The 25,156-nt window shown below is 50.3% G+C and overlaps 1 protein-coding gene across 3 annotated transcripts in view; it reads left to right on the top strand.

The window, feature by feature from the left end:
• TRMT10B (tRNA methyltransferase 10B) overlaps positions 1-25,156 on the top strand; it is a 48,790-nt gene that overhangs the window by 19,550 nt on the left and 4,084 nt on the right. For all 3 annotated transcript variants that reach the window (XM_075316137.1, XM_075316141.1, XM_075316145.1), the window contains 4 exons: positions 5,379-5,506; positions 12,077-12,229; positions 17,038-17,116; positions 19,214-19,281. In XM_075316137.1, the coding sequence (XP_075172252.1) occupies positions 5,379-5,506; positions 12,077-12,229; positions 17,038-17,116; positions 19,214-19,281 (428 nt within the window). The remainder of the gene's footprint in view (positions 1-5,378; positions 5,507-12,076; positions 12,230-17,037; positions 17,117-19,213; positions 19,282-25,156) is intronic.

Here is a 25,156-nt window from a genome sequence, read left to right as displayed (position 1 = left end):
AGGCAGGGGAAGGGCGGAACGCTGTACAAGACGAGCAGCAATGAGGGCTGGGGCATACTTGGCATACTCCACCCCTCTCACTGTGCACAGTGGGGCACCAGTTCCCGCACTTTCTGGGTCACGCCCACGGCTCCCTCCTCTCCTCAGGACGCCGGCAGCCATTCCTGTCAGCTCCTCGGACGCTGCAGAGGGGGACAAATTCTGGGAGACCCAGGCAGGGATTCTGGTGGCCTCACAACCGCTTTAAGCGGGTGGTAAGCAGCACCTGTGGTGCTAGCCCCATAGTGCAGAAGTGTATTTATAAATTATATGTTTATGGTATATACTTTACACTGTATGGTGCACAGTTGATTTCTGGCTATATACCCTATTGTGTTGCTCAGGGAAGACAATAGCATGGCGCCCACAAAAGGCAGGGGTGCCAAAACACAGGCTTACTATGCTGCCTGCACCGCATGTACGACACCGCTACCGGCAGGTTCCACTGACCCACATTGTGTGCACTGCTCGGCCCCTGCGGCACTTACTCAGCCGGAGCCTCTGCTAAGGGGGGCCCAGGGGGAACCACCTGCTGACACTGTCCAGGTGATGGGGACGGAGTTTGCAGTCTTTACAGATAAACTCTCTGAGACTATGGCTAAGATACTAGAAGCCTTGCAGTCCAGACCGGTATCTCAGCACAGAGACACTGTTGAATCATTGCTCCCTGGCCCCCCTCAGTTGGACCAACAATGTCCCCCCGGGGTGTCTCATAGATCCCAGGCTGAGGGCTCTGACACAGACCCCAGCCCCAGACCGACTAAGCGAGCTCGCTGGGAGATTCCCTCGACATCATCATATTGTTCAGGGTCTCAGCGGGGGGAATCTCTGGTTGATGAAGCGGAGACAGCTGATCAGGATTCTGCTCCTGAGGCCGCTCTCAATCTTGATACTCCTGACGGGGACGCCATAGTGAATGATCTTATTGCGTCCATCAATCAAATGTTGGATATTTCTCCCTCAGCTCCTCCGGTGGAGGAGTCAGCTTCTCAGCAGGAGAAATTCCGTTTCAGGTTTCCCAAGCGTACACCGAGTATGTTTCTGGACCACTCTGATTTCAGAGAGGCAGTCCAGAATCACCATGCTTGTCCAGATAAGCGTTTTTCTAAGCGCCTTAAGGATACACGTTATCCTTTTCCCCCTGACGTGGTCAAAGGTTGGACTCAGTGTCCCAAGGTGGATCCTCCAATCTCCAGACTGGCGGCTAGATCCATACTTGCAGTGGAAGATGGGGCTTCGCTCAAGGATGCCACTGACAGACAGATGGCGCTCTGGTTGAAATCCATCTATGAAGCTATCGGCGCTTCTTTTGCCCCAGCATTCGCAGCCGTATGGGCGCTACAAGCTATCTCAGCAGGTCAAGCGAAAATTGACGCAGCCACACGCACGTCCGCGCCGCAGGTGGCGTCCATAACCTCTCTGACGTCGGCATTTGCGTCTTACGCTATTAATGCTGTCCTGGACTCTGCGAGCCGTACGGCGGTTGCATCCGCCAATTCGGTGGTACTCCGCAGGGCCTTGTGGCTACGGGAATGGAAGGCAGATTCTGCTTCCAAAAAGCGCTTAACCAGTTTGCCAATTTCTGGCGACCGATTGTTTGGCGAGCGTTTGGATGAAATCATCAAACAATCCAAGGGAAAGGATACTTCCTTACCCCAGCCCAAACCGAACATACCCCAACAGAGGAGGGGGCAGTCGAGGTTTCGGTCCTTTCGGGGCGCGGGCAGGTCCCAATTCTCCTCGTCCAAAAGGCCTCAGAAAGATCAAAGGAACTCTGATTCATGGCGGTCTAAGTCACGTCCTAAAAAGACCACCGGAGGTGCCGCTACCAAAGCGGCTTCCTCATGACTTTCGGCCTTCTCAATCCGCATCCTCGGTCGGTGGCAGGCTCTCCTGCTTTTGCGACACCTGGCTGCCACGGATAAAAGACCGTTGGGTGAGAGACATTCTGTCTCACGGTTACAAGATAGAATTCACCTCTCGTCCCCCGACTCGATTCTTCAGGTCATCCCCGCCTCCCGAGCGAGCCGAGGCTCTTCTGCAGGCGCTGGGCACGCTGAAGGCAGAAGGAGTGGTGGTCCCTGTTCCTCTTCAGCAACAGGGTCACGGTTTTTACTCCAACCTGTTTGTGGTCCCAAAGAAGGACGGGTCTTTCCGTCCTGTCCTGGACCTGAAACTGCTCAACAAACACGTAAAGACCAGGCGGTTCCGGATGGAATCCCTCCGCTCCGTCATCGCCTCAATGTCCCAAGGAGATTTCCTTGCATCGATCGATATCAAAGATGCTTATCTCCATATACCGATTGCTCCAGAGCACCAGCGCTTCTTGCGCTTCGCCATAGGAGACGAACACCTGCAGTTCGTGGCACTGCCGTTCGGCCTGGCAACAGCCCCACGGGTTTTTACCAAGGTTATGGCTACTGTAGTAGCGGTTCTCCACTCTCAGGGTCACTCGGTGATCCCTTACTTGGACGATCTGCTGATCAAGGCACCCTCTCAAGAGGCATGCCAACACAGCCTAGACGCTACTCTGGAGACTCTCCAGAGTTTCGGGTGGATCATCAATTTTCCAAAGTCAAATCTGACACCGGCCCAATCGCTGACATATCTTGGCATGGAGTTTCATACCCTCTCAGCGATAGTGAAGCTTCCGCTGATCAAGCAGCGTTCACTACAAAAAGGGGTGCAATCTCTCCTTCAAGGTCAGGCACACCCCTTGAGGCGCCTCATGCACTTCCTGGGGAAGATGGTGGCAGCAATAGAGGCAGTCCCTTTCGCGCAGTTTCACCTGCGTCCTCTTCAATGGGACATCCTACGCAAATGGGACAGGAAGCCGACGTCCCTCGACAGGAACGTCTCCCTCTCTCAGGCGACCAAAGCTTCACTTCGGTGGTGGCTTCTTCCCACTTCATTATCGAAGGGGAAATCCTTCCTACCCCCATCCTGAGCGGTGGTCACGACGGACGCGAGTCTGTCAGGGTGGGGAGCGGTTTTTCTCCACCACAGGGCTCAGGGTACGTGGACCCAGCAGGAGTCCTCCCTTCAGATCAATGTTCTGGAAATACGGGCAGTGTATCTTGCCCTGAAAGCGTTCCAGCAGTGGCTGGAAGGCAAGCAGATCCGAATTCAGTCGGACAATTCCACAGCGGTGGCATACATCAACCACCAAGGCGGCACACGCAGTCGGCAAGCCTTCCAGGAAGTCAGGCGGATTTTGATGTGGGTGGAAGCCACGGCCTCCACCATCTCTGCAGTTCACATCCCAGGCGTGGAAAACTGGGAAGCAGATTATCTCAGTCGCCAGGGCATGGACGCAGGGGAATGGTCCCTTCACCCGGACGTGTTTCAGGAGATCTGTTGCCGCAGGGGGGTGCCGGACGTCGACCTCATGGCATCCCGGCACAACAACAAGGTACCCACGTTCATGGCACGGTCTCAAGATCCCAGAGCTATGGCGGCAGACGCCTTAGTTCAGGATTGGTCGCAGTTTCAGCTCCCTTATGTGTTTCCTCCGCTGGCACTGTTGCCCAGAGTGTTACGCAAGATCAGGGCCGACTGCCGCCGCGTCATCCTCGTCGCTCCAGACTGGCCGAGGAGGTCGTGGTACCCGGATCTGTGGCATCTCACGGTCGGCCAACCGTGGGCACTACCAGACCGACCAGACTTGCTGTCTCAAGGGCCGTTTTTCCATCTGAATTCTGCGGCCCTCAACCTGACTGTGTGGCCATTGAGTCCTGGATCCTAGCGTCTTCAGGATTATCTCAAGAGGTCATTGCCACTATGAGACAGGCTAGGAAACCAACGTCCGCCAAGATCTACCACAGGACGTGGAAAATTTTCCTGTCGTGGTGCTCTGCTCAGGGTTTTTCTCCCTGGCCTTTTGCCTTGCCCACTTTTCTGTCCTTCCTTCAATCTGGACTGGAAAAGGGTTTGTCGCTTGGCTCCCTTAAGGGACAAGTCTCAGCGCTCTCTGTGTTTTTCCAGAAGCGCCTAGCCAGACTTCCACAGGTACGCACGTTCCTGCAGGGGGTTTGTCACATCGTTCCTCCTTACAAGCGGCCGTTAGAACCCTGGGATCTGAACAGGGTGCTGATGGTTCTTCAGAAACCACCATTCGAGCCAATGAGGGATATTTCTCTCTCACGCCTTTCGCAGAAAGTGGTTTTCCTAGTAGCAGTCACTTCTCTTCGGAGAGTGTCTGAGCTAGCAGCGCTGTCATGCAAAGCCCCTTTCCTGGTGTTTCACCAGGACAAGGTGGTTCTGCATCCGGTTCCGGAATTTCTCCCTAAGGTGGTATCCCCCTTTCATCTCAATCAGGATATCTCCTTACCCTCTTTTTGTCCTCATCCAGTTCACCAATGTGAAAAGGATTTGCACTTGTTAGATCTGGTGAGAGCACTCAGACTCTACATTTCTCGTACGGCGCCCCTGCGCCGCTCGGATGCACTCTTTGTCCTTGTCGCTGGCCAGCGTAAAGGGTCACAGGCTTCCAAATCAACCCTGGCTCGGTGGATCAAGGAGCCGATTCTCGAAGCTTACCGTTCTGCTGGGCTTCCGGTTCCCTCAGGGCTGAAGGCCCATTCTACCAGAGCCGTGGGCGCGTCCTGGGCTTTGAGGCACCAGGCTACGGCTCAGCAGGTGTGTCAGGCGGCTACCTGGTCGAGCCTGCACACTTTCACGAAACACTATCAGGTGCATACCTATGCTTCGGCGGATGCCAGCCTAGGTAGACGAGTCCTTCAGGCGGCGGTTGCCCACCTGTAGGAAGGAGCCGTTTTACGGCTCTATTACGAGATATTATTTTACCCACCCAGGGACTGCTTTTGGACGTCCCAATTGTCTGGGTCTCCCAATGGAGCGACAAAGAAGAAGGGAATTTTGTTTACTTACCGTAAATTCCGTTTCTTCTAGCTCCAATTGGGAGACCCAGCACCCGCCCCTGTTTTTTTGTGTACACATGTTGTTCATGTTGAATGGTTTCAGTTCTCCGATATTCCTTCGGATTGAATTTACTTTAAACCAGTTTATAATTTTTTTCCTCCTTCTTGCTTTTGCACCAAAACTGAGGAGCCCGTGGGAGCACGGGGGGTGTATAGGCAGAAGGGGAGGGGCTTTACACTTTTAGTGTAATACTTTGTGCGGCCTCCGGAGGCATAGCCTATACACCCAATTGGCTGGGTCTCCCAATTGGAGCTAGAAGAAACGGAATTTACGGTAAGTAAACAAAATTCCCTTCATTAACATGTAATAAATGCCACCCCCTCCGTCATCTTTCCAGTATTAACAGGATGCAGCAATGTGAGCACATTACAAAGAATATTTATCTCCCTTTATTCCAGAGACTGACCCACAGCAGCACAGCAAAAAGTTTTTAAAAGCTTTGACCAAAGAACGTCTTTTAGAAGCAAAGGATTCTGGCCCTAAACTTTGCATTGACTTAAGTATGACCGATCACATGAGCAAGAAGGTAAGACACTTCTGTATTGTTGATCTTTTGAAACATATTTTTATGGGGTGTGTGTATATAAGCAAATCCAAAACTATACAAGGCTTCAGAAAACCCAGTTCAAGGGTTAACATCCAGGGAATTTTTCATTTCTTTGTCGCTCCATTGGGAGACCCAGACAATTGGGTGTATAGCTATGCCTCCGGAGGCCACACAAAGTATTACACTAAAAGTGTAAAGCCCCTCCCCTTCTGCCTATACACCCCCCGTGCACACGGGCTCCTCAGTTTTTAAGCTTTGTGCGAAGGAGGCAGACATGCACGCATAGATCCACAGCTTGGTCAGCAGCAGCTGCTGGCTAGGTCGGATGGAAGAAAAGAGGGCCCATAATAGGGCCCCCAGCATGCTCCCTTCTCACCCCACTTTGTCGGCGGTGTTGTTAAGGTTGAGGTGCCCATTGCGGGTACACAGGCAGGAGCCACATGCTGTTTTCCTTCCCTTTCCCTTAATGGGCTCTGGGTGAAGTGGGATCCGGATCGGTCTCCAGGCACTGGGACCGTGCTCCCTCCGCAGCCCCTGGGAATCTGCAGGATAGGAGCTGGATATCGTCAGGGACAAAGCCCTGCTACTATGAGGTACTCTGTGTCTCCGTGGGGACCGCGCATGGAGCGCTGGTCCCATACACATTACAGCACTGCTGGGTGTGTTAGTGCGCCGGGCATGGAGCGCTTGTGCCAGACACTTTCCATCTCTGCTGGGTGTGTTAGTGCGCCGGACATGGAGCGTTTGGGCCAGACACTTTCCAGCTCTGCTGGGTGTGTTAGTGCGCCGGACATGGAGTGCTTGTGCCAGACACTTTCCAGCTCTGCTGGGTGTGTTAGTGCGCCGGACATGGAGCGTTAGTGCCAAACACTTTCCAGCACTGCTGGAGGTGTTAGTGCGCCGGGGGACTACGCGCGGCCGCGCTTATTGCCGGCCGCGCTTATAACTTTAGTCCCCGGCTTCTGCGGCCTAGTGTCGTTCTTTCCCGCTCACAGGCCTGCCAGTCAGGGGAGGGGCGGGACGCTGCACGGATCGTCAGCGGAGGGCTGGAGCATACATTAGTATTCTCCTCCCTCCTCACTCAGTACAGTGGGGCGCTGGATTCCCGCACTTTTCTTGGGCACGCCCACGGTCTCCTCCTCCTCACAGAACGCCGGCAGCCATTCCTGTCAGCGATTCAGACGCTGAGGAGGAGAGGCAACACAGGGAGACCCAGGCAGGGAATCTGGCGACCACACAACCGCTCTGAGCGGTCGGTAAGCAGCACCTGTGGTGCTGGCCCCACTGAGTACCGAAGTGTATATATATATATATATATAGGCTTTTAGGCTATACATTGCACTGTACGGTCGCTCTGTTGATTTTTGGCTATATACCCTCCTGGTTGTTCTCAGAGGAGACAACATGTCATCTGCAAAAAGCAAGGGTGCCACAGCACAGACGTATTTTGCAACCTGTACCTCATGTACAGCTGTACTACCGGCAGGGTCCACTGACCCTCATTGTGTGCAATGCTCGGCCCCGGTGGCGCTTACTCAGCCGGAGCCTCTGCTACAAGTGGCCCAGGTGGATCCACCTGCTACCACTGTCCAGGTGACAGGGACGGAGTTTGCAGCTTTTGCTGACAAGCTGTCTGACACTATGGATAAATGGTCTGCTAAAATACTGGAAGCTTTGCAGTCCAGACCGGTGATTCAGGCCCCGGGCTCTATCCAGTCCTTGACCCCTGGTCCCCCTCAATTGGAACAGCAATGTGCCCCGGGGGTAACCCACAGGTCCCAGGGTGAGGTCTCTGACACGGACCGCAGTTCCAGGCCGCCCAAGCGGGCTCGCTGGGAAATTCCCTCCACTTCATCACACTGTTCAGGGTCCCAGCAGGGGGACTCTCTGGAGGATGAAGCGGAGGTCTCAGATCAGGATTCTGATACTGAAGCCGCTCTCAACCTAGATACACCTGAAGGTGACGCAGTAGTGAATGACCTTATAGCGACCATCAATCAGGTGTTGGATATTTCTCCCCCAGCTCCTCCAATTGAGGAGTCTGCTTCTCAGGAGAAATTCCGTTTCAGGTTTCCAAAGCGTACATTAAATATGTTTCTGGATCACTCTGACTTCAGAGAGGCAATCCAGAAAAACCGAGACTGTCCAGACAAGCGTTTTTCCAAGCGCCTTAAGGACACACGTTATCCCTTCCCCCCCGAGGTTGTCAAGGGCTGGACTCAGTGTCCTAAGGTGGATCCTCCAATCTCCAGACTGGCGGCTAGATCCATAGTTGCAGTGGAAGACGGGGCTTCACTCAAAGATGCCACTGACAGACAGATGGAACTATGGTTGAAATCCATCTATGAAGCTATCGGCGTGTCTTTTGCTCCAGCATTCGCAGCCGTATGGGCACTCCAAGCTATCTCAGCTTGTCAGGCGCAGATTCATGCGGTAACACGTACATCTGCCCCACAAGTGGTGTCCTTAACCAATCAGGCGTCGGCGTTTGCGTCCTACGCCATTAATGCTATCCTTGACTCTGCGAGCCGTACGGCGGTGGCATCCGCCAACTCGGTGGTACTCCGCAGGGCCATGTGGCTACGTGAATGGAAGGCAGACTCTGCTTCCAAAAAGTTCTTAACCGGTTTGCCATTGGCTGGTGACCGCTTGTTTGGTGAGCGATTGGATGAAATCATTAAACAATCCAAGGGAAAGGATTCATCCTTACCCCAGTCCAAACCAAACAGACCTCAACCACGGAAGGTACAATCGAGGTTTCGGTCCTTTCGGACCGCGGGCACATCTCAATTTTCCTCGTCCAAAAGGCCTCAGAAAGATCAGAGGAACTCAGATGCATGGCGGTCTAAGTCACGTCCTAAAAAGTCCGCCGGAGGCATCGCTCCCAAAGCGACCTCCTCATGACTTTTGGCCTCTTCAAACCGCATCCTCGGTCTGTGGCAGGCTCTCCCGCTTTTGCGACACCTGGCTGCCACAAGTACAAGACCGATGGGTGAGAGACATTCTATCTCACGGTTACAGGATAGAGTTCAGCTCTCGTCCTCCGACTCGTTTCTTCAGAACATCTCCACCCCCCGACAGAGCCGAGGCTCTTATGCAGGCGGTGGGCACCCTGAAGGCGGAAGGAGTGGTGATCCCGGTTCCTCGTCAGCAACGGGGTCACGGTTTTTACTCCAACTTGTTCGTGGTGCCAAAAAAGGACGGATCCTTCCGTCCCGTTCTGGACCTAAAGCTGCTCAACAAGCATGTGAAAACCAGGCGGTTCCGGATGGAATCGCTTCGCTCCGTCATCGCCTCCATGTCCCAAGGAGATTTCCTGGCATCAATAGACATCAAAGATGCTTATCTCCACGTACCGATTGCGCCAGAGCATCAGCGCTTCCTGTGCTTCGCCATAGGGGACGAACACCTTCAGTTCGTGGCACTACCTTTTGGCCTGGCAACAGCCCCACGGGTCTTCACCAAGGTCATGGCAACGGTGGTGGCAATCCTACACTCTCAGGGACACTCGGTGATCCCTTACTTAGACGATCTACTTGTCAAGGCACCCTCTCAAGGGGCATGCCAACACAGCCTGAACATTGCTCTGGAAACTCTCCAGAGTTTCGGGTGGATCATCAATTTTCCAAAGTCAAATCTGACACCGGCCCAATCACTAACATATCTTGGCATGGAGTTTCATACTCTCTCAGCGATAGTGAAGCTTCCGCTGACCAAACAGCGTTCACTACAGACAGGGGTGCAATCTCTCCTTCATGGTCAGTCACACCCCCTGAGGCGCCTCATGCACTTCCTAGGGAAGATGGTGGCAGCAATGGAGGCAGTTCCTTTTGCGCAGTTTCATCTGCGCCCACTTCAATGGGACATTCTCCGCAAATGGGACAGGAAGTCGACGTCCCTCGACAGGAACGTCTCCCTTTCTCGGGCAGCCAAAGCTTCCCTTCAGTGGTGGCTTCTTCCCACTTCTCTGTCAAAGGGGAAATCCTTCCTGCCCCCATCCTGGGCTGTGGTCACATCGGACGCGAGCCTGTCAGGGTGGGGAGCGGTCTTTCTCCACCACAGGGCTCAGGGGACTTGGACTCAGACAGAGTCCTCCCTTCAGATCAATGTTCTGGAGATAAGGGCAGTGTATCTTGCCCTAAAGGCGTTCCAGCCGTGGCTGGAAGGCAAACAGATCCGAATTCAGTCGGACAACTCCACAGCGGTGGCATACATCAACCACCAAGGCGGGACACGCAGTCGGCAAGCCTTCCAGGAGGTCCGGCGGATTCTGCTATGGGTGGAAGCCACAGCCTCCACCATATCCGCAGTTCACATCCCGGGCATAGAAAACTGGGAAGCAGATTTTCTCAGTCGCCAGGGCATGGACGCAGGGGAATGGTCCCTTCACCCGGACGTGTTTCAGGAGATCTGTTGCCGCTGGGGCATGCCGGACGTCGACCTAATGGCGTCCCGGCACAACAACAAGGTCCCGACGTTCATGGCACGGTCTCAAGATCACAGAGCTCTGGCGGCAGACGCCTTAGTTCAGGATTGGTCGCAGTTTCAACTCCCTTATGTGTTTCCTCCTCTGGCACTGTTGCCCAGAGTGTTACGCAAGATCAGGGCCGACTGCCGTCGCGCCATCCTGGTCGCTCCAGACTGGCCGAGGAGGTCGTGGTACCCGGATCTGTGGCATCTCACGGTCGGCCAACCGTGGGCACTCCCAGACCGACCAGACTTGCTCTCTCAAGGGCCGTTTTTCCATCTGAATTCTGCGGCCCTGAACCTGACTGTGTGGCCATTGAGTCCTGGATCCTAGCGTCTTCAGGATTATCTCAAGAGGTCATTGCCACCATGAGACAGGCTAGGAAACCAACGTCCGCCAAGATCTACCACAGGACGTGGAAAATTTTCCTGTCGTGGTGCTCTGCTCAGGGCGTTTCTCCCTGGCCGTTTACCTTGCCCACTTTTCTGTCCTTTCTTCAATCCGGATTAGAAAAGGGTTTGTCACTAGGCTCCCTTAAGGGACAAGTCTCTGCGCTCTCTGTCTTTTTTCAGAAGCGCCTAGCCAGACTTCCACAGGTACGCACGTTCCTGCAGGGGGTTTGTCACATCGTCCCTCCTTACAGGCGTCCGTTAGAACCCTGGGATCTGAACAGGGTGCTGATGGCTCTTCAGAAACCACCGTTCGAACCAATGAGGGATATCTCTCTCTCGCGCCTTTCACAGAAGGTGGTCTTCCTAGTGGCAGTCACATCACTTCGGAGAGTGTCTGAGCTAGCAGCGCTGTCATGCAAAGCCCCCTTCCTGGTGTTTCACCAGGACAAGGTGGTTCTGCGTCCGGTTCCGGAATTTCTCCCTAAGGTGGTATCCCCCTTTCATCTCAATCAGGATATCTCCTTACCCTCTTTTTGTCCTAATCCAGTTCACCAATGTGAAAAGGATTTGCACTTGTTAGATCTGGTGAGAGCACTCAGATTCTACATTTCTCGTACGGCGCCCCTGCGCCGCACGGATGCACTCTTTGTCCTTGTCGCTGGCCAGCGTAAAGGGACACAAGCTTCCAAATCAACCCTGGCTCGGTGGATCAAGGAACCAATTCTCGAGGCTTATCGTTCCTCCGGGCTTCCAGTTCCCTCAGGGCTGAAGGCCCATTCTACCAGGGCCGTGGGAGCGTCCTGGGCTTTGCGGCACCAGGCTACGGCTCAGCAGGTGTGTCAGGCGGCTACCTGGTCGAGCCTGCACACTTTCACGAAACACTATCAGGTGCATACCTATGCTTCGGCAGATGCCAGCCTAGGTAGGCGAGTCCTTCAGGCGGCGGTTGCCCACCTGTAGGACGGAGCCGGTTGCGGCTCTATTATGAGGTATTATTTACCCACCCAGGGACTGCTTTTGGACGTCCCAATTGTCTGGGTCTCCCAATGGAGCGACAAAGAAGAAGGGAATTTTGTTTACTTACCGTAAATTCCTTTTCTTCTAGCTCCAATTGGGAGACCCAGCACCCGCCCCTGTTTTTTGTGTACACATGTTGTTCATGTTGAATGGTTTCAGTTCTCCGATATTCCTTCGGATTGAATTTACTTTAAACCAATTATAATTTTTTCCTCCTTCTTGCTTTTGCACCAAAACTGAGGAGCCCGTGTGCACGGGGGGTGTATAGGCAGAAGGGGAGGGGCTTTACACTTTTAGTGTAATACTTTGTGTGGCCTCCAGAGGCATAGCTATACACCCAATTGTCTGGGTCTCCCAATTGGAGCTAGAAGAAAAGGAATTTACGGTAAGTAAACAAAATTCCCTTCTTTGGTTACTTCAGGTCAGAAAACCTTCTATGATCTGTATCGGGCTTACTAGTCCGGGCTGGGATGAGTTCAGGAGGCTTTTACGTTACAGACATGTCCAGTTTGACCACACTAGGCCACCACAGCATTATCGAATGTTGGTGGATCTTATTATTAACCTGCCACCAGCACTTTTATGTTTTTATACAATGACTTTTTGCTGCTTCTTGGGATTTTTGATAACCAATATGAAATGACTGTTAACATTTATTTGTTGACGTTCCAGGAGATAAGTCGTCTTGCTGCTCAAATTAGAAGACTTTATGGGTCCAACAAGAAAGCTGCAAAACCGTTTTGGCTGTACCTGACAGGTTTTGTAGAAAACAGTCTATTATATGATGAATGTGTGAGAATGAATGACGGATTTGTCCATTATCTTGTAAGTTTTTTTCCTGAACTTCTTAATGTTTTAGATCAGCACTTCTTTTTAAGTTATTTATCCATCGAATATGTGACCCCCACCGATCTAGAGACCATGACTCTACAGAGCCCCGTCTCAAAGGAACAGAGGTCGAGCTTGTGTTCCTCTACATGATTTATCATTCATGGGACTGCTGCAGATAGCCGAGCCCTGTTTTTGGGATCCGTGCGTGACCCCAAAGTTGAACCCCCATAAAACAAGGAAGTTATCACCTATTCTGTAGATAGGTGATCTTAAAAGCTTGGTTCAAACCCTTTAAAAGGAAGCTTCCATTAGAAAATGACCTCGTATTTTCTCATGATTTTATGATACATGTATTTAAAAAAGAAAAATTGGCAATGTTTTGTTTTCTTATCACGATCTTCATTAAAAAAAACAAAATTGGTAATCTTGTAGTTTTCGCACTGGCCACTGGGGCTTTTTATAACCATACTTCCTGAGCTGTCAGCAAAGCTCCTTAGGGTACCTTCACACTTAGCGATGCAGCAGCAATCCGACCAGCGATCTGACCTGGTCAGGATCGCTGCTGCATCGCTACATGGTCGCTGGTGAGCTGTCAAACAGGCAGATCTCACCAGCGACCAGTGAACAGCCCCCAGCCAGCAGCGACGTGCAAGCGACGCTGCGCTTGCACGGAGCCGCCGTCTGGAAGCTGCGGAGACTGGTAACTAAGGTAAACATCGGGTATGGTTACCCGATGTTTACATTAGTTACCAGCGCACAGCTGTGTGTGCAGGGAGCAGGGAGCCGCGCACACTGAGCGCTGGCTCCTTGCTCTCCTACCGTAGCTACAGTACACATCGGGTTAATTAACCCGATGTGTAATGCAGCTACATGTGCAGAGAGCAGGGAGCCGCGCACACTGCTTAGCGCTGGCTCCTTGCTCTCCTAGCTGCTGTACACATCGGGTTAATTAACCCGATGTGTACAGCAGCTACATGTGCAGAGAGCCGGCAGCACAGGCAGCGTGAGAGCTGCAGAGGCTCGTAACTAAGGTAAATATCGGGTAACCACCTTGGTTACCCGATGTTTATCTTGGATACAGCTTACCTCAGCTGTCAGACGCCGGCTCCTGCTCCCCTGCTCGCTTCATTTGTCGCTCTCTCGCTGTCACACACAGCGATCTGTGTGTCACAGCGGGAGAGCGCCTTTGAAGAAAACGAACCAGGGCTGTGTGTAACGAGCAGCGATCTCGCAGCAGGGGCCAGATCGCTGCTCATTGTCACACACAGCGAGATCGCTAATGAGGTCACTGCTGCGTCACAAAAAGCGTGACTCAGCAGCGATCTCGGCAGTGAGCTCGCTGTGTGTGAAGCACCCCTTACCCTCAGAGGAAAGGATTACAATGACAGCTAACAACTGATAACTTAGGATCCACCAATCACAAAAGCTGATGTCACAGACCCCTCCCTTCATAATGACCTTTGCTCACTTTCATTAGACACTTCATTACTAAAGATAGGGTCAGGATCTGTCCATTAGGACTATATACATGTGTTGTTTCCTGAAACAATATGGCTATGTTCACACTGGACGTTTTTGCAGCGTTTTTTTCCTGACCAAAACCTGATCTTGTGGCTGGATGACTCCTGGGACTCATCTGCGATTTTGGTTCGCTTTTTTGGCGTTTTTATAGCATTTTTTCTATGATGTCAAGACCAGCAGGGGTTCAAAAGTATCAGAGTGCTGGGCCGGGCCGGGATTGACCTGAATCCGGCACTCTAGTAGTAAAGAAAAAAAGGTAAAGCGAGCGCCCTATACTTACCAGTCTCCGGTAGATGCTAGAGTGTATGGGCTCCTTCCTGGTATGACGTCATTCAACAAGCCCCTATCACATGGGGGGCAAAGCATAATTGTATTGGAAGGGAGAAAAATATCACCAAGGTCACTAACCAAGCCGTGCACGCCCACTAACGCAGCTGGTCATGGCCACTAACCTAGAAGGAGCCCATACATTCTAGGCTCAACCGTACCTGTTCCCGTGGCTCCTCCTACTTTTGGTGCCACTCATTAGCCCCCCCCAACTGGAGTCTGTGATTGGCTGCAGTCAGACGCGCCCCCCAGCCTGTGTGACAGCGTCTGACTGCAAACAATCACAGACCTGGTCTGCGGGTCTATCGTACAGTGAAAAATAAAAACAAAAAAATGACATAGGGTCCCCCATATTTTGATACCCAGCACAGATAAAGCCTACAGCTACAGGCTGCAGCCCCCAGCTGTGTGGTTACCTTAGCTGTGAATCAAAATAAGAGGGACCCCATGCTGTTTTTTAATTTATTTAAATAAACAATTAAAAAAAAAAAACAGCGTGTGGTCTCCCCCCAATTTTGATACCCAGCCAAGATAAACCCCACAGCAGGGGGCTGGTATTCTCAGGCTAGAGAGACCCAGCCTAAAAATATCAGCCTGCAGCCACACAGGATTGATGCGACAATCCCAGCACTTTACCCGGCTCTTCCTGAATTGCGCTGGTGCAGTGGCAATCATGGTAATATCAGGGGATAATCGCAGCTCATAGCTGCGACTAAGCCCTAGATTGGTAATGGTGGGCGTCTATGAAATATCCCCATCACCAAACACCAAAAAAATCCTTTATTTGAAATAAAATACAAAAAGCCCCCTCTTTCACCACTTTATTAACCCCATAATCACCCCTGCAGGTCCGACGTAATCCACACTAGGTCCCATAATGATGCAGCTCTGCTACATCTGAAGATCACAGTGAGCGGCCATAGAACATGACTGCCCGCTGTGAGCTCCAGAGAATGAATGAGCCGCACGAACAGCGGTAACTTCACTCAGGTGATTTCTGGTCACAATGGGCGATACCTGTGACCATAAATAGCCTGAGTAAGTTCATGGCTGAACGTGCAGCTCACTCATTCTCTGTACAATAGACCCGCAGAGCAGGTCTGTGATTGGTTGCAGTCAGATGCTGTCACTCAGACTGTGGGCGCGTCTGACTGCAACCAATCACAGCTGAAAGCTGTGAATATGTAATGAGTGGGGAAGTGGAGGAGCTGCGGGAGTGTACAGCCGTGCTGGTGATTCAGTAAATATAGCGCGCCTGCTCCAATTCCCCTATCCCCAGCACCATTTTTAACTGCCGGCCAGATAGCCTGGATCTATGATGGGCCTGAACCAGGTTTTTTATTAACCCGGCTAGACCCGCCAATCCAGGGTATCTGCGAGTCCACCTGTCACTGGGGAGAAAAACTGTGGCAGAAGCGCTGAAAAGAATTGACATGTTCATTCTTTTCAGAACGCAGTAAAACCAGAGGTGGTTCACAAAACTGTCAGGAAAAATCCTGCTGTGTTTGTGTGTGCATGAGATTCAGGAAATCTCATAGACTTTGCTGGGACTGTAAAAAGCAGAGTTTTATTAGCATGGATTTGCATAAAACCAAGACAAATCTGCAGCTAAAAAAATGCCCAGTGTAAACATAGTCTAAGAGCCTAAAAAAAAACCAGTGTCCAGTGTGAAATTTGTTTAGGTTCCGGTTACCGGAAACCCCAGTGATCACTCAGACATCTCCCCACACCTTCCGTGAGAGGTGTGCAGCTCAGGAAACAGGAGCGCACAGTTCCTCCCTAAGTGAACACACTGCTAGCCTATGCTTTTTATACAGTCCGCACTCTAGGCTGTGGTCACATTGAACCAGGAGATGTGCACGCCTGTCTCATGAGCGGCATACCTCTCGAGGATTGGGGAGGGGGGTGGGGGGAAGATTGGTGGGAAGAGTCAGGACCCAAATAAGCCATGATCTTCCTATAATTATAGGGAAATGAAATGTGAAAAATCAATGTAAAATGTTTGGTTACTATTGTGATCTTTAGGCTCCTTTACCCATAATACACTATATGCCTACAAGGTTGCCCCAGGCAGGGCACGTTACCTGGTAAAGGCCATAAGTTGAAGCCAGCAATAATACATGACATTACAGTAAGGGGTACTTTGCACACTACGACATCACAGGTGCGATGTCGGTGGGGTCAAATCTAAAGTGACGCACATCCGGCGTCGCTGTCGACATAGGAGTGTGTAAATCGTTTTTGATACGATTAACGAGTGCAAAAGCGTCGAAATCGTATCATCGGTTTAGCGTCTGTCATTTCCATAATTTCGGAAGGACCGATGTTACGATGTTGTTCCTCGTTCCTGTGGCAGCACACATCGCTGTGTGTGAAGCCGCAGGAGCGAGGAACACCGCCTTACCTGCGTCCCGGCTGCAATGAGGAAGGAAGGAGGTGGGCGTGTTGTTTACATCCCGCTCATCTCCACCCCTCTGCTTCTATTGGCCACCTGCCGTGTGACGATGCTGTGACGCCGACGACCCGCCCCCTTAGGAAGGAGGCAGGTCGCCGGCCAGAGCGACGTCGCAGGGCAGGTAAGTGCATGTGAAGCTGGCGTAGCGATAATGTTCCCTACGGCAGCTATCACAAGATATCGCAGCTGCGACGGGGGCGAGTACTATCGCGCTCGGCATCGCTACCATCGGCTTGCGATGTCGTAGTGTGCAAAGTACCCTTATGATCCGATTATCTAAGTATATCACAGTGGAGTTCTGAGCGTTACATAACCTGCGCATTATTCTTTCTCTGGTCATAAGGCTCCATGTTAATAGCTAAGGTTCCAATACTATATACTAAAAGGGGTATGATTTCCATGCATTACTTCTGCTCACTAACAGTTTTGCTGGTTTTGTTGATTTTCAGGTACTTTAGGTTAAACTCCTGTTGTAAAACATTGGATTTTCTGTTTTCAGGTGGAATCCACAGCAGACAGCTTTGTTGATCTATTTCCATTAGACACAATAGTTTATCTCACTCCAGACTCTGACCATGGTAAGTCACCCACCCAAAACCCCTAATTTTCTGAAATGGATACATGCTAGAAAACTTGGTTATTACATGATTTTGAAACATAAAAAACCTGATTCACTAAGACTGCTCTTTTACATGCTAGCCTTGTAAAGGGACGTTGTGGAATAAGATCTCTAATTTATTAAGACACACACACCACTTAATATGGGGTTAGCTGCATCTTACAAGTCCCTCTGCCAGAGATGGACTATAGTACATCTCTGGCAAGATGTATTATTTATTTATAGAGCACCATTGATTCCATGGTGCTGTACATGAGAAGGGGTTACATACAAAATACATACAGTTGTCCACCCATGTCCTGTCTCCACCATTAACTTGAGAACGGCGGCAGCTATAAAGTGGTGTCTAGGTATAGTAAAGTAGCCATGCGCTACGCAATGAAACCACCTATAGCACCACCTGGTGGAAAACAACGGAGTTAGCATTTTTATCTTGAAAACAGAACGAGATAGAGAGAGAAAAAAAGTGAATTTAAAAATTGTAGGGCATCATCAATTCCATACGAATCGACGCCTTGCATACAGAAATGCTGTTATATGAAACCCATGACCCCCCAAAACATTGAATGCTGGTAACGCATATGGCGCTCATTTAACTTTGATGCTCAAAGTGGCCACCGTCAGCTGCAATGCACATCTGGACTCTGGACAGCATACTGTATCTTGCTGCACGTTGTACAATATGGTAGGTGACACGTTTGCACAAGCATCTGTGATACGTCGTCGTAGGTCCTGCAATGTTGGTGGAGGGGGTTGCATACATCTGCTGTTTGATGTGACCTTACAGAAAGAAGTCCAATGGGGTCAGGTCAGGTGAGCGTGGAGGCCACTACACGCAGCCACCATACCCAGTGAGTTGTAGGAAGGTCTCCATGAGGTATCGCTTCACGTCCACAGGCTTGTGAGTTTTACACGTTCTAATCATAGCATTTCTGTATGCAAGGTGTCGATTCGTATTGAATTGATGATGCCCTACAACTTTGTAATTCATTTTTTTTCTCTATCTCGTTCCGTTTTCAAGATAAAAATACTAACTCCGTTGTTTTCCACCAGGTGGCGCTATAGGTGGTTTCATTGCGTAGCGCATGGATACTTTACTATACCTAGACACCACTTCTATGCCTATAGCTGCTGCCGTTCTCAAGTTAATGGCGGTGGACAGGATATGGCTGGACACACTGTATACTGTACAGTAGACAGACTAGTACAGAGGGGAGAAGGCCCTACCCTTGCGGTCTTAGGCAGGGTACACATATACGGCTTTTCGCCGGTTTGACGGATGCGGCGCACGCCAGTACAGTGTATACAGTACACTGGCAGCGCAGCAAGCGCCAGTCACATGCTGTCATGTGACCGGAGCATGTGACCCGGAAGTTGCGGCGCTGCCAATGTACTGTATCATACTGTACTGGCATGCACCGCATCCGTGAAACCGTCGAAAAGCCGGATATGTGTACCCAGCCTTACAGTCTATAGGGTAATGGGGAGGAGACAGTAGGTTGGGGGGTTGCAGTGGCTCTAGTGCTGGGGAGATGGCAGTGGGGGTCATTGCAGGCTGTAAGCTTTCTTGAAGAGATGGGTTTTCAAGTTCTGTCCAAATTTTCCAAATGTAGTGTATAGCTGGAAGTGTTGTGGCACAGAATAGGATCTGAGATACTCAAGAAGAGCCATGGAGGCGATTGGGTGAGGAATATATGAGAGCGGAGGAGAGAAGTAGGCCTTAAGAGGACCGGATGTTACATGTGGGAAGGTATTTGGGAGATTACTTTGGAGATATACGCAGGAGACATTATGGACCGCTTTGTAGCTCAGTGTTAGTCCCACCCATTTTAGTTTGTTGGCTGAGACTGGCATACAAATGCCAAGACATTCTCAACTTTTCTTTGCAAATTTTTCAACTTATTGAGGTGTTTTATGCCAGAATTCTGGTGAAAACATCTTAATGAATAAGGCCCAAAGTCTCATTTCTAATAAGTTTATAATGTTTCCAAATTGTTTTATTTTGGAGCTATCATGAAAAAATGCTAAATAATCCTAATCCTGTTTTTCTTCCAAGTCCTGGCAGACATTGATCCCACGAAAGTGTATGTTCTTGGGGGACTCGTTGATGAAAGCGTCCAGAAGGTTTGTTAAATAAAGAAACATTGCAGCTGTTTGTGGTATTACTGTGACTGATTCACAGAAAAGGACAAATTCTAAGACGTCACAGAAAAAACTCACCAAAAACAGCCATTAGCCAACAGGTCAAACAGCAAGTGCACTCGCAGGATGCAGCCGGCCTTCAATGATAAAGGCAGGGGCAACACAGGTGCAGAATACCGATGAGACAACCACTCACAGCCTATCATATCATGGAGGGGGTGGCTACTGGTATTAAACATGCAATAGATGTTTACATAGGGCACCAGTCACACAGGCACGTGCAATGCACAGTGTCTGGCTCCAGCCTATTGATGACGCCCATACTATTAGATCAGGCGGGCTGGCCACCACTATTTAAGTGCCTGACTGTAGCCAGACACTGTGCATCACACATACCTGTGTGACTGGTGCCCTATGCAAACTTCATCTGTGTGCAGCTTTAATACCAGCAACCACCCCCTCCATGATATAGTAGGCTGTGAGTGGTTGCCTCATCGGTATTCTGCACCTATGTTGCCCCCACCTTTATCATAGGGGGCCGGCTGCATCCTGCGAGTGCACTTGCTGTTTGACCTGTTGGCTAATGGCTGTATTTGGTGAGTTTTTTTCTGTGACTTATTACTGTGACTGCTGACAAATCCAGTATTCAGTGCTTGCACATCAGTGAGGTAGTATGGATAATCAATCCTTGCAGATCAGTGAGGTGTACAGTGTAGTACATTGGGATGAGGTTACACAAATTAGTTTGACTGTCCTGCACATGAGAACTACCGTGTTTTTCAAAAAATAAGACACTGTCTTATACTTTTTTTTACCTTCAAAAAAGCACTAGGGCCGGAGGAGGTCTTAGTTTTGGAGAAACATGGTTGGGGGTAAGTTTACCCTCCAAAAAAGCAGACTTATACTTACCAGACCCGGCGTCTGCGTGGCTCCCAGGTCCTCCCTGTGATCTTCAGTGTGTGCTGCTAGCCGTCGTCCCCTGCTGCTGGCTGATGCTGACACACACACACACACACACACACACACACACACACACACACACACACACACTACATCCAGCGTCACAGAATACTTCCGGCTGCAGGGAATGATGGGAGGAAGTCACGTGTCTGTCCGCAGGTCCTGTAAGCAAGTATGACGCCCCTGGACTAGTCAGGGCGTCACAGGGTACTGCACGCTCTTTACCTCTTGGTGCAGGACTCAACCCCCCCATAATTCTGGATTCCTAACCTGTAGTACTGCTTCCATCAGCATTCAAATCCCAACTACACCTCACACCACACCCTGTCAGACACGCCAGTGGGCTACTGAGCTGGAATTGTGCCACCCACCTACGGGTCAGGCAGACTAGTGGGAGGGAAGTGAGACAGAAAGAGTGGTAGCCCTCAAGCAGTGAGGAGCTAGGGGAGTGTGTGGCTCCCGGGGAGTAAGAGGTTGGGTTGCAGACAGTGGTCTGGGCCCGGAGGAGTCGGAGACCCGGTCGCAGGGGATTGAGGCTGGGTGCCTAGACCTGGTCTCGGAGGATGGTCAGCAGCCTTAGCCTAATCATCGGTCCGGGACCAAAATCATGGCGGGGTACTGGACCCTAGGTCGGGGAGTAGCTTGAGGCAACCCGGCAATTAACCTGCGGAGGATAGTGACTTTATGGACTGTCCCCACGAAGCTCAGAGATCAGGGGCACTAGCGAAACGAGGGGGATAGGGCTTTCCGACCCACGCAGCCCACAGAAATCCCAAGCATGAGCTCTTGAGAGCACAGCTCCTCTACCAACAGTGGGGAGCGGGACCGGACAGCTTTATGCCAACGGGCTACCAGAACACTTCTAATTTGTGCATGAAGGCAGGCTCCGGACCACCCGGCAGTACTATAGGGGACGGATACCCGGACGGGCTCCCCTAAGAGGGCAGCGGCAGCCAGAGACTTGGTTTACCTTGTTGTCAGCGTCTGCTTTTCATCACCGATGCTGCCTGAGTGAGTACATGGTCCTCCCCTGCTTTCCACTAGGCCTGCGCTCCCCTCCAGCGTCCCAGCATCTGGAGTCCCGGGGTCAACCCTACCCATGGAGGGAAACGTCATCTGGCTGCTCCCACTCCATCTCCCGTGGGTACTCCCATCATCAGCGGCGGTACTCCCCTTACCACAAACCACGGGTGGCGTCACAAACTCTCTCCCCTGTAAATAGCCCCCCTTTGCATTTGAGAGTGGCTGCGAGCCCCCAGGTCCGGAAACCCTTGAGCCACAGCCGCGATGTCCCCCGGATCCGAGCCGTTTGACCGCTGCAGGGACGGCACACAAGCATTGCGGCAGGTCCTTGTGCTCTACTGCACAGCCTCCCAGGATTCTGCCAGCCAGAACAAATCGGTGTCGCTGGATGTGGTGAGTATGTGTGTGATCCGATGTGTGTGTGATCCGATGTTTGTGTGTCATCTGATTGTGTGCGAGATCGGATGTTTGTGTGTGCGATCTGATTGTGTGTGAGATCTGATGTGTGTATGTGAGATCGAATGTTTGTGTGTGAGATCGGATATGTGTGTGTGTTAGATCTGATGTGTGTGGGGGTGCGACCACTGTAGATCCCCTGCTCGGCGTCTGGTGAGTGTGATTGCGGGGTGCCCGTTGTCTATAATGAAGTGTCCAGCAGTATCTGTAACTTTTTTAGCTGCACGGACACTTCATTATTGAACCGCGACTAGGGCTTATTTTCGGGGTAGGGCTTATATTTAAGCCTTGCTCCGAAAATGCTGAAAAACACGGTAGTCAGGAACTGATGATCTCCTGCTGATAAAACACTGATTGTATTGCAACTTCAGCAAGCTATTGAGCAAGTGGCTGCAATCAGGCTTTCTGTCCTTACATTATGCAGCTCTCAGATGAAATAGCAAAAACCTGGTGACAGATTCCTTTAAAAAAGATGTTCATGATAAAAACGCAGATTTAATTGATGTCTGTGCTCTTCTAGGGAATGAATTCTGCCATGTATGGTATTTGGTAATCAGTTTATGGTTATCTAACAGGCAGATGTCGTAAATGTGAGATGATACCTTCATTTTGGTTCCTCACCTCCGAGCAATGTTAAAGTAATGTGAGCACTTATTACAGCCATTTTGTTATTGAAATCAAGATCAGACTTCACCAATCTCATCTTCTCACATGTTAAAGCATTGTATTTACCGGTTTATACATAATACTAAGGGGTCAGTAGTAAAGGGAAAAAGGGTTAACCCGCTCACCTGTTCCTCTGAGACCACTAGTTGGACCGTGCATGGAAGGTTTTGGTCGGCAAACCTGCACAACATCAGAAGAAGGGGAAAATTCCAGCAAACGGGTCCAAAAAATTGATAAAAAATACAAAATGTTATTCCATGGTATTTAAAAAGGATTCCATCTTATGTCATCATGATATCAAGACGGAATCAAATTTTGTATTTTTTAATACATTTTTTTTGGGCTTGTTTGCTGGAATTTTCCCTTTCTTCTAAGGGGTCAATAGTCTATGTAGTGATAGGTCTGTATGTCCACAGTGACTACATCAATAAGGAGTAAACGGCCCTAGGCTTCATCTCACAGACATTCATTTACAAAAAGGAACTAGACAGGGTTGTCCACTATCACCGTTGCTATTTGATATCACTGTTGAGCCGCTCTCCCAACACTTACTAAAATGTGAAGCCTTTACTGGCATAAAGGTGGGGATAGAGAAGTCAAGCTGAGTTGTTTCGCAGACGATATGCTTCTATTCCTAGCAAAACCAGAACAGCAGCTATAAAAAATATTGGATTCAATTGTGTTTTTCGGATCCTTTTCGCGCTACAAGATAAATATAAATAAATTCCAAATATCACATACTTCGGGATTATGATAGGTATAGACTCTATGGCCACGTATAGGCATAATTACTCCCCACTAATAGATAAGATAGGGAGCTGGGGAGATGGAATACTATACCGCTCTCTTTGTTGTCAGCTTCGCGAGATTGATCTACCCGATGCAAACAATCCCACTTCTGCTAAAACACATTGATGAGAACACAATACAGATAGCGTTTACCAAATTCATAGGGCAAGGTAAAAGGCCAAGAATCTCATACCACAAACTGACACGCCTAAAACAAGAGAGGGGCAAGCAAATGTCATTGGTGAGAGCCTACAATTTGGCAGCCTTGGCAAGACATATTAAAGATTGGATACGCAATACAAACTTCTTTTCCAACACACAATTGGAGAGGGAGCTGGCAAAACCGCTGGACCTGGGCACAATGTTACATATGAAAACAGAAAACTTCCACCACATGTCAAACTCAGTTGCTTGTTGCAGGACACGAGAGGCGCGTGGAAAGCAATAAGGAAACTGGATAGGCTACTATGCTGCCTCTTGAAATGCTTTCCTCTATGGGAGGATATCAACTTCGAACAGGGACAACAGGATAAATTCTTTGGGGAATGGAAAAGGAGAGGAATAAGAAAAGTGGGAAATCTGTTAGGCTCAGAATGGGAAAAGGTATATGGTTGGCAAGAAATTTCCACCAAGTATATGTTGCCTAATATCCAACACCAACAATGTAGACAGATGGTGAGTCATTATGCGTCAGTGTTGAGAAACTGGGGAACTCTGGGAAAGAGAAATGGCTGATAATCTAACGAGTGTGGAGACCGAACAGATCTCGTTGGCGTTTTATTCCCACTTGCGAAGTCAATATGACCGTGATAAAGAAAGTGAGGTAGTGGAGGAATGGGGCAACAAATTGGAAGTTGAAGATCTACAGAAAAAGATAACTAAGGGCTGGTTAACAGTGAGAAAGGTAATGGTAAATGATCAGTGGTGAGAGATGCAATTTAACCTAATGCATAATGCAGTGCTTAACCAACTGCCCCAAATGCTACTTAGGAAAGGCAAACTTGGTACACTGCCTATGGGAGTGCATAGTAATAGAAAAATTATGAGGAGAAGCAGTTTTACAAATTAATAAGATTTGGGGGATCAAGATAGGTAAGGATCCGCTACTTTGCCTGTTCCATGATACAACGTCAGGAGCAGGAGGGAGGGAAACACACTCATACATCCCAAAAGCGATACATGTGATGATATTAACTGTTAAAAATGTATACTATGACATTGGCTGGAAAAGGCAAGCACCTGACATGTCGGAAATAATAAATACCATGAAAACGCTGGTAATGATGGATCAACTGGAAGCAGAAAGCAGCAAGGAGAGATATACATCCAAGTTCTTCAATAAGTGGAGGACGTTTATAGAAAAAAAGCTATTCACAAAAAGAAATTTCTAACATAATGCGCATGTTCAAAGATACATCATGGTATAGCTGGGGAGAGCTAGAAGGTTCGCTGGGGAGAGCTAAGAGGCTCGCTGGGGAGCGCTAAGAGGCTCGCTGGGGAGCGCTAAGAGGCTCGCTGGGGAGAGCTGGAAGGCACGCTGGGGAGAGCTGGAAGGCACGCTGGGGAGAGCTGGAAGGCACGCTGGGGAGAGCTGGAAGGCACGCTGGGGAGAGCTAGGAGGCTCGCTGGGGAGAGCTAGGCGGCTTGCTGGGGAATGCTGGCAAGCTCGCTGGGGAGAGCTGGAAGGCTCGCTGGGGAGAGCTGGAAGGCTCGCTGGGGAATGCTGGAAGGTTCACTGGGGAGAGCTGGAAAGCTCGCTGGGGAGAGCTAGGAGGCTCGCTGGGGAGAGCTAGGAGGCTCGCTGGGGAGAGCTGGAAGGCTCTATGGGGAGAGCTGGAAGGCTTGCTGTGGGGAATGCTGGAAGGCTCGCTGGGGAGAGCTGGAAAGTTTGCGGGGAGAGCTGGAAGGCTCGCTGGGGAAAGCTGGAAAGTTTGCGGGGAGAGCTGGAAGGCTCGCTGGGGAG

This window comes from Anomaloglossus baeobatrachus, chromosome 1, assembly GCF_048569485.1.
Source record: "Anomaloglossus baeobatrachus isolate aAnoBae1 chromosome 1, aAnoBae1.hap1, whole genome shotgun sequence".
Classification (NCBI taxonomy): domain Eukaryota; kingdom Metazoa; phylum Chordata; class Amphibia; order Anura; family Aromobatidae; genus Anomaloglossus; species Anomaloglossus baeobatrachus.
Note: the sequence above shows the minus strand (reverse complement) of the source record. Positions and strands in the feature narration are given on the sequence as shown.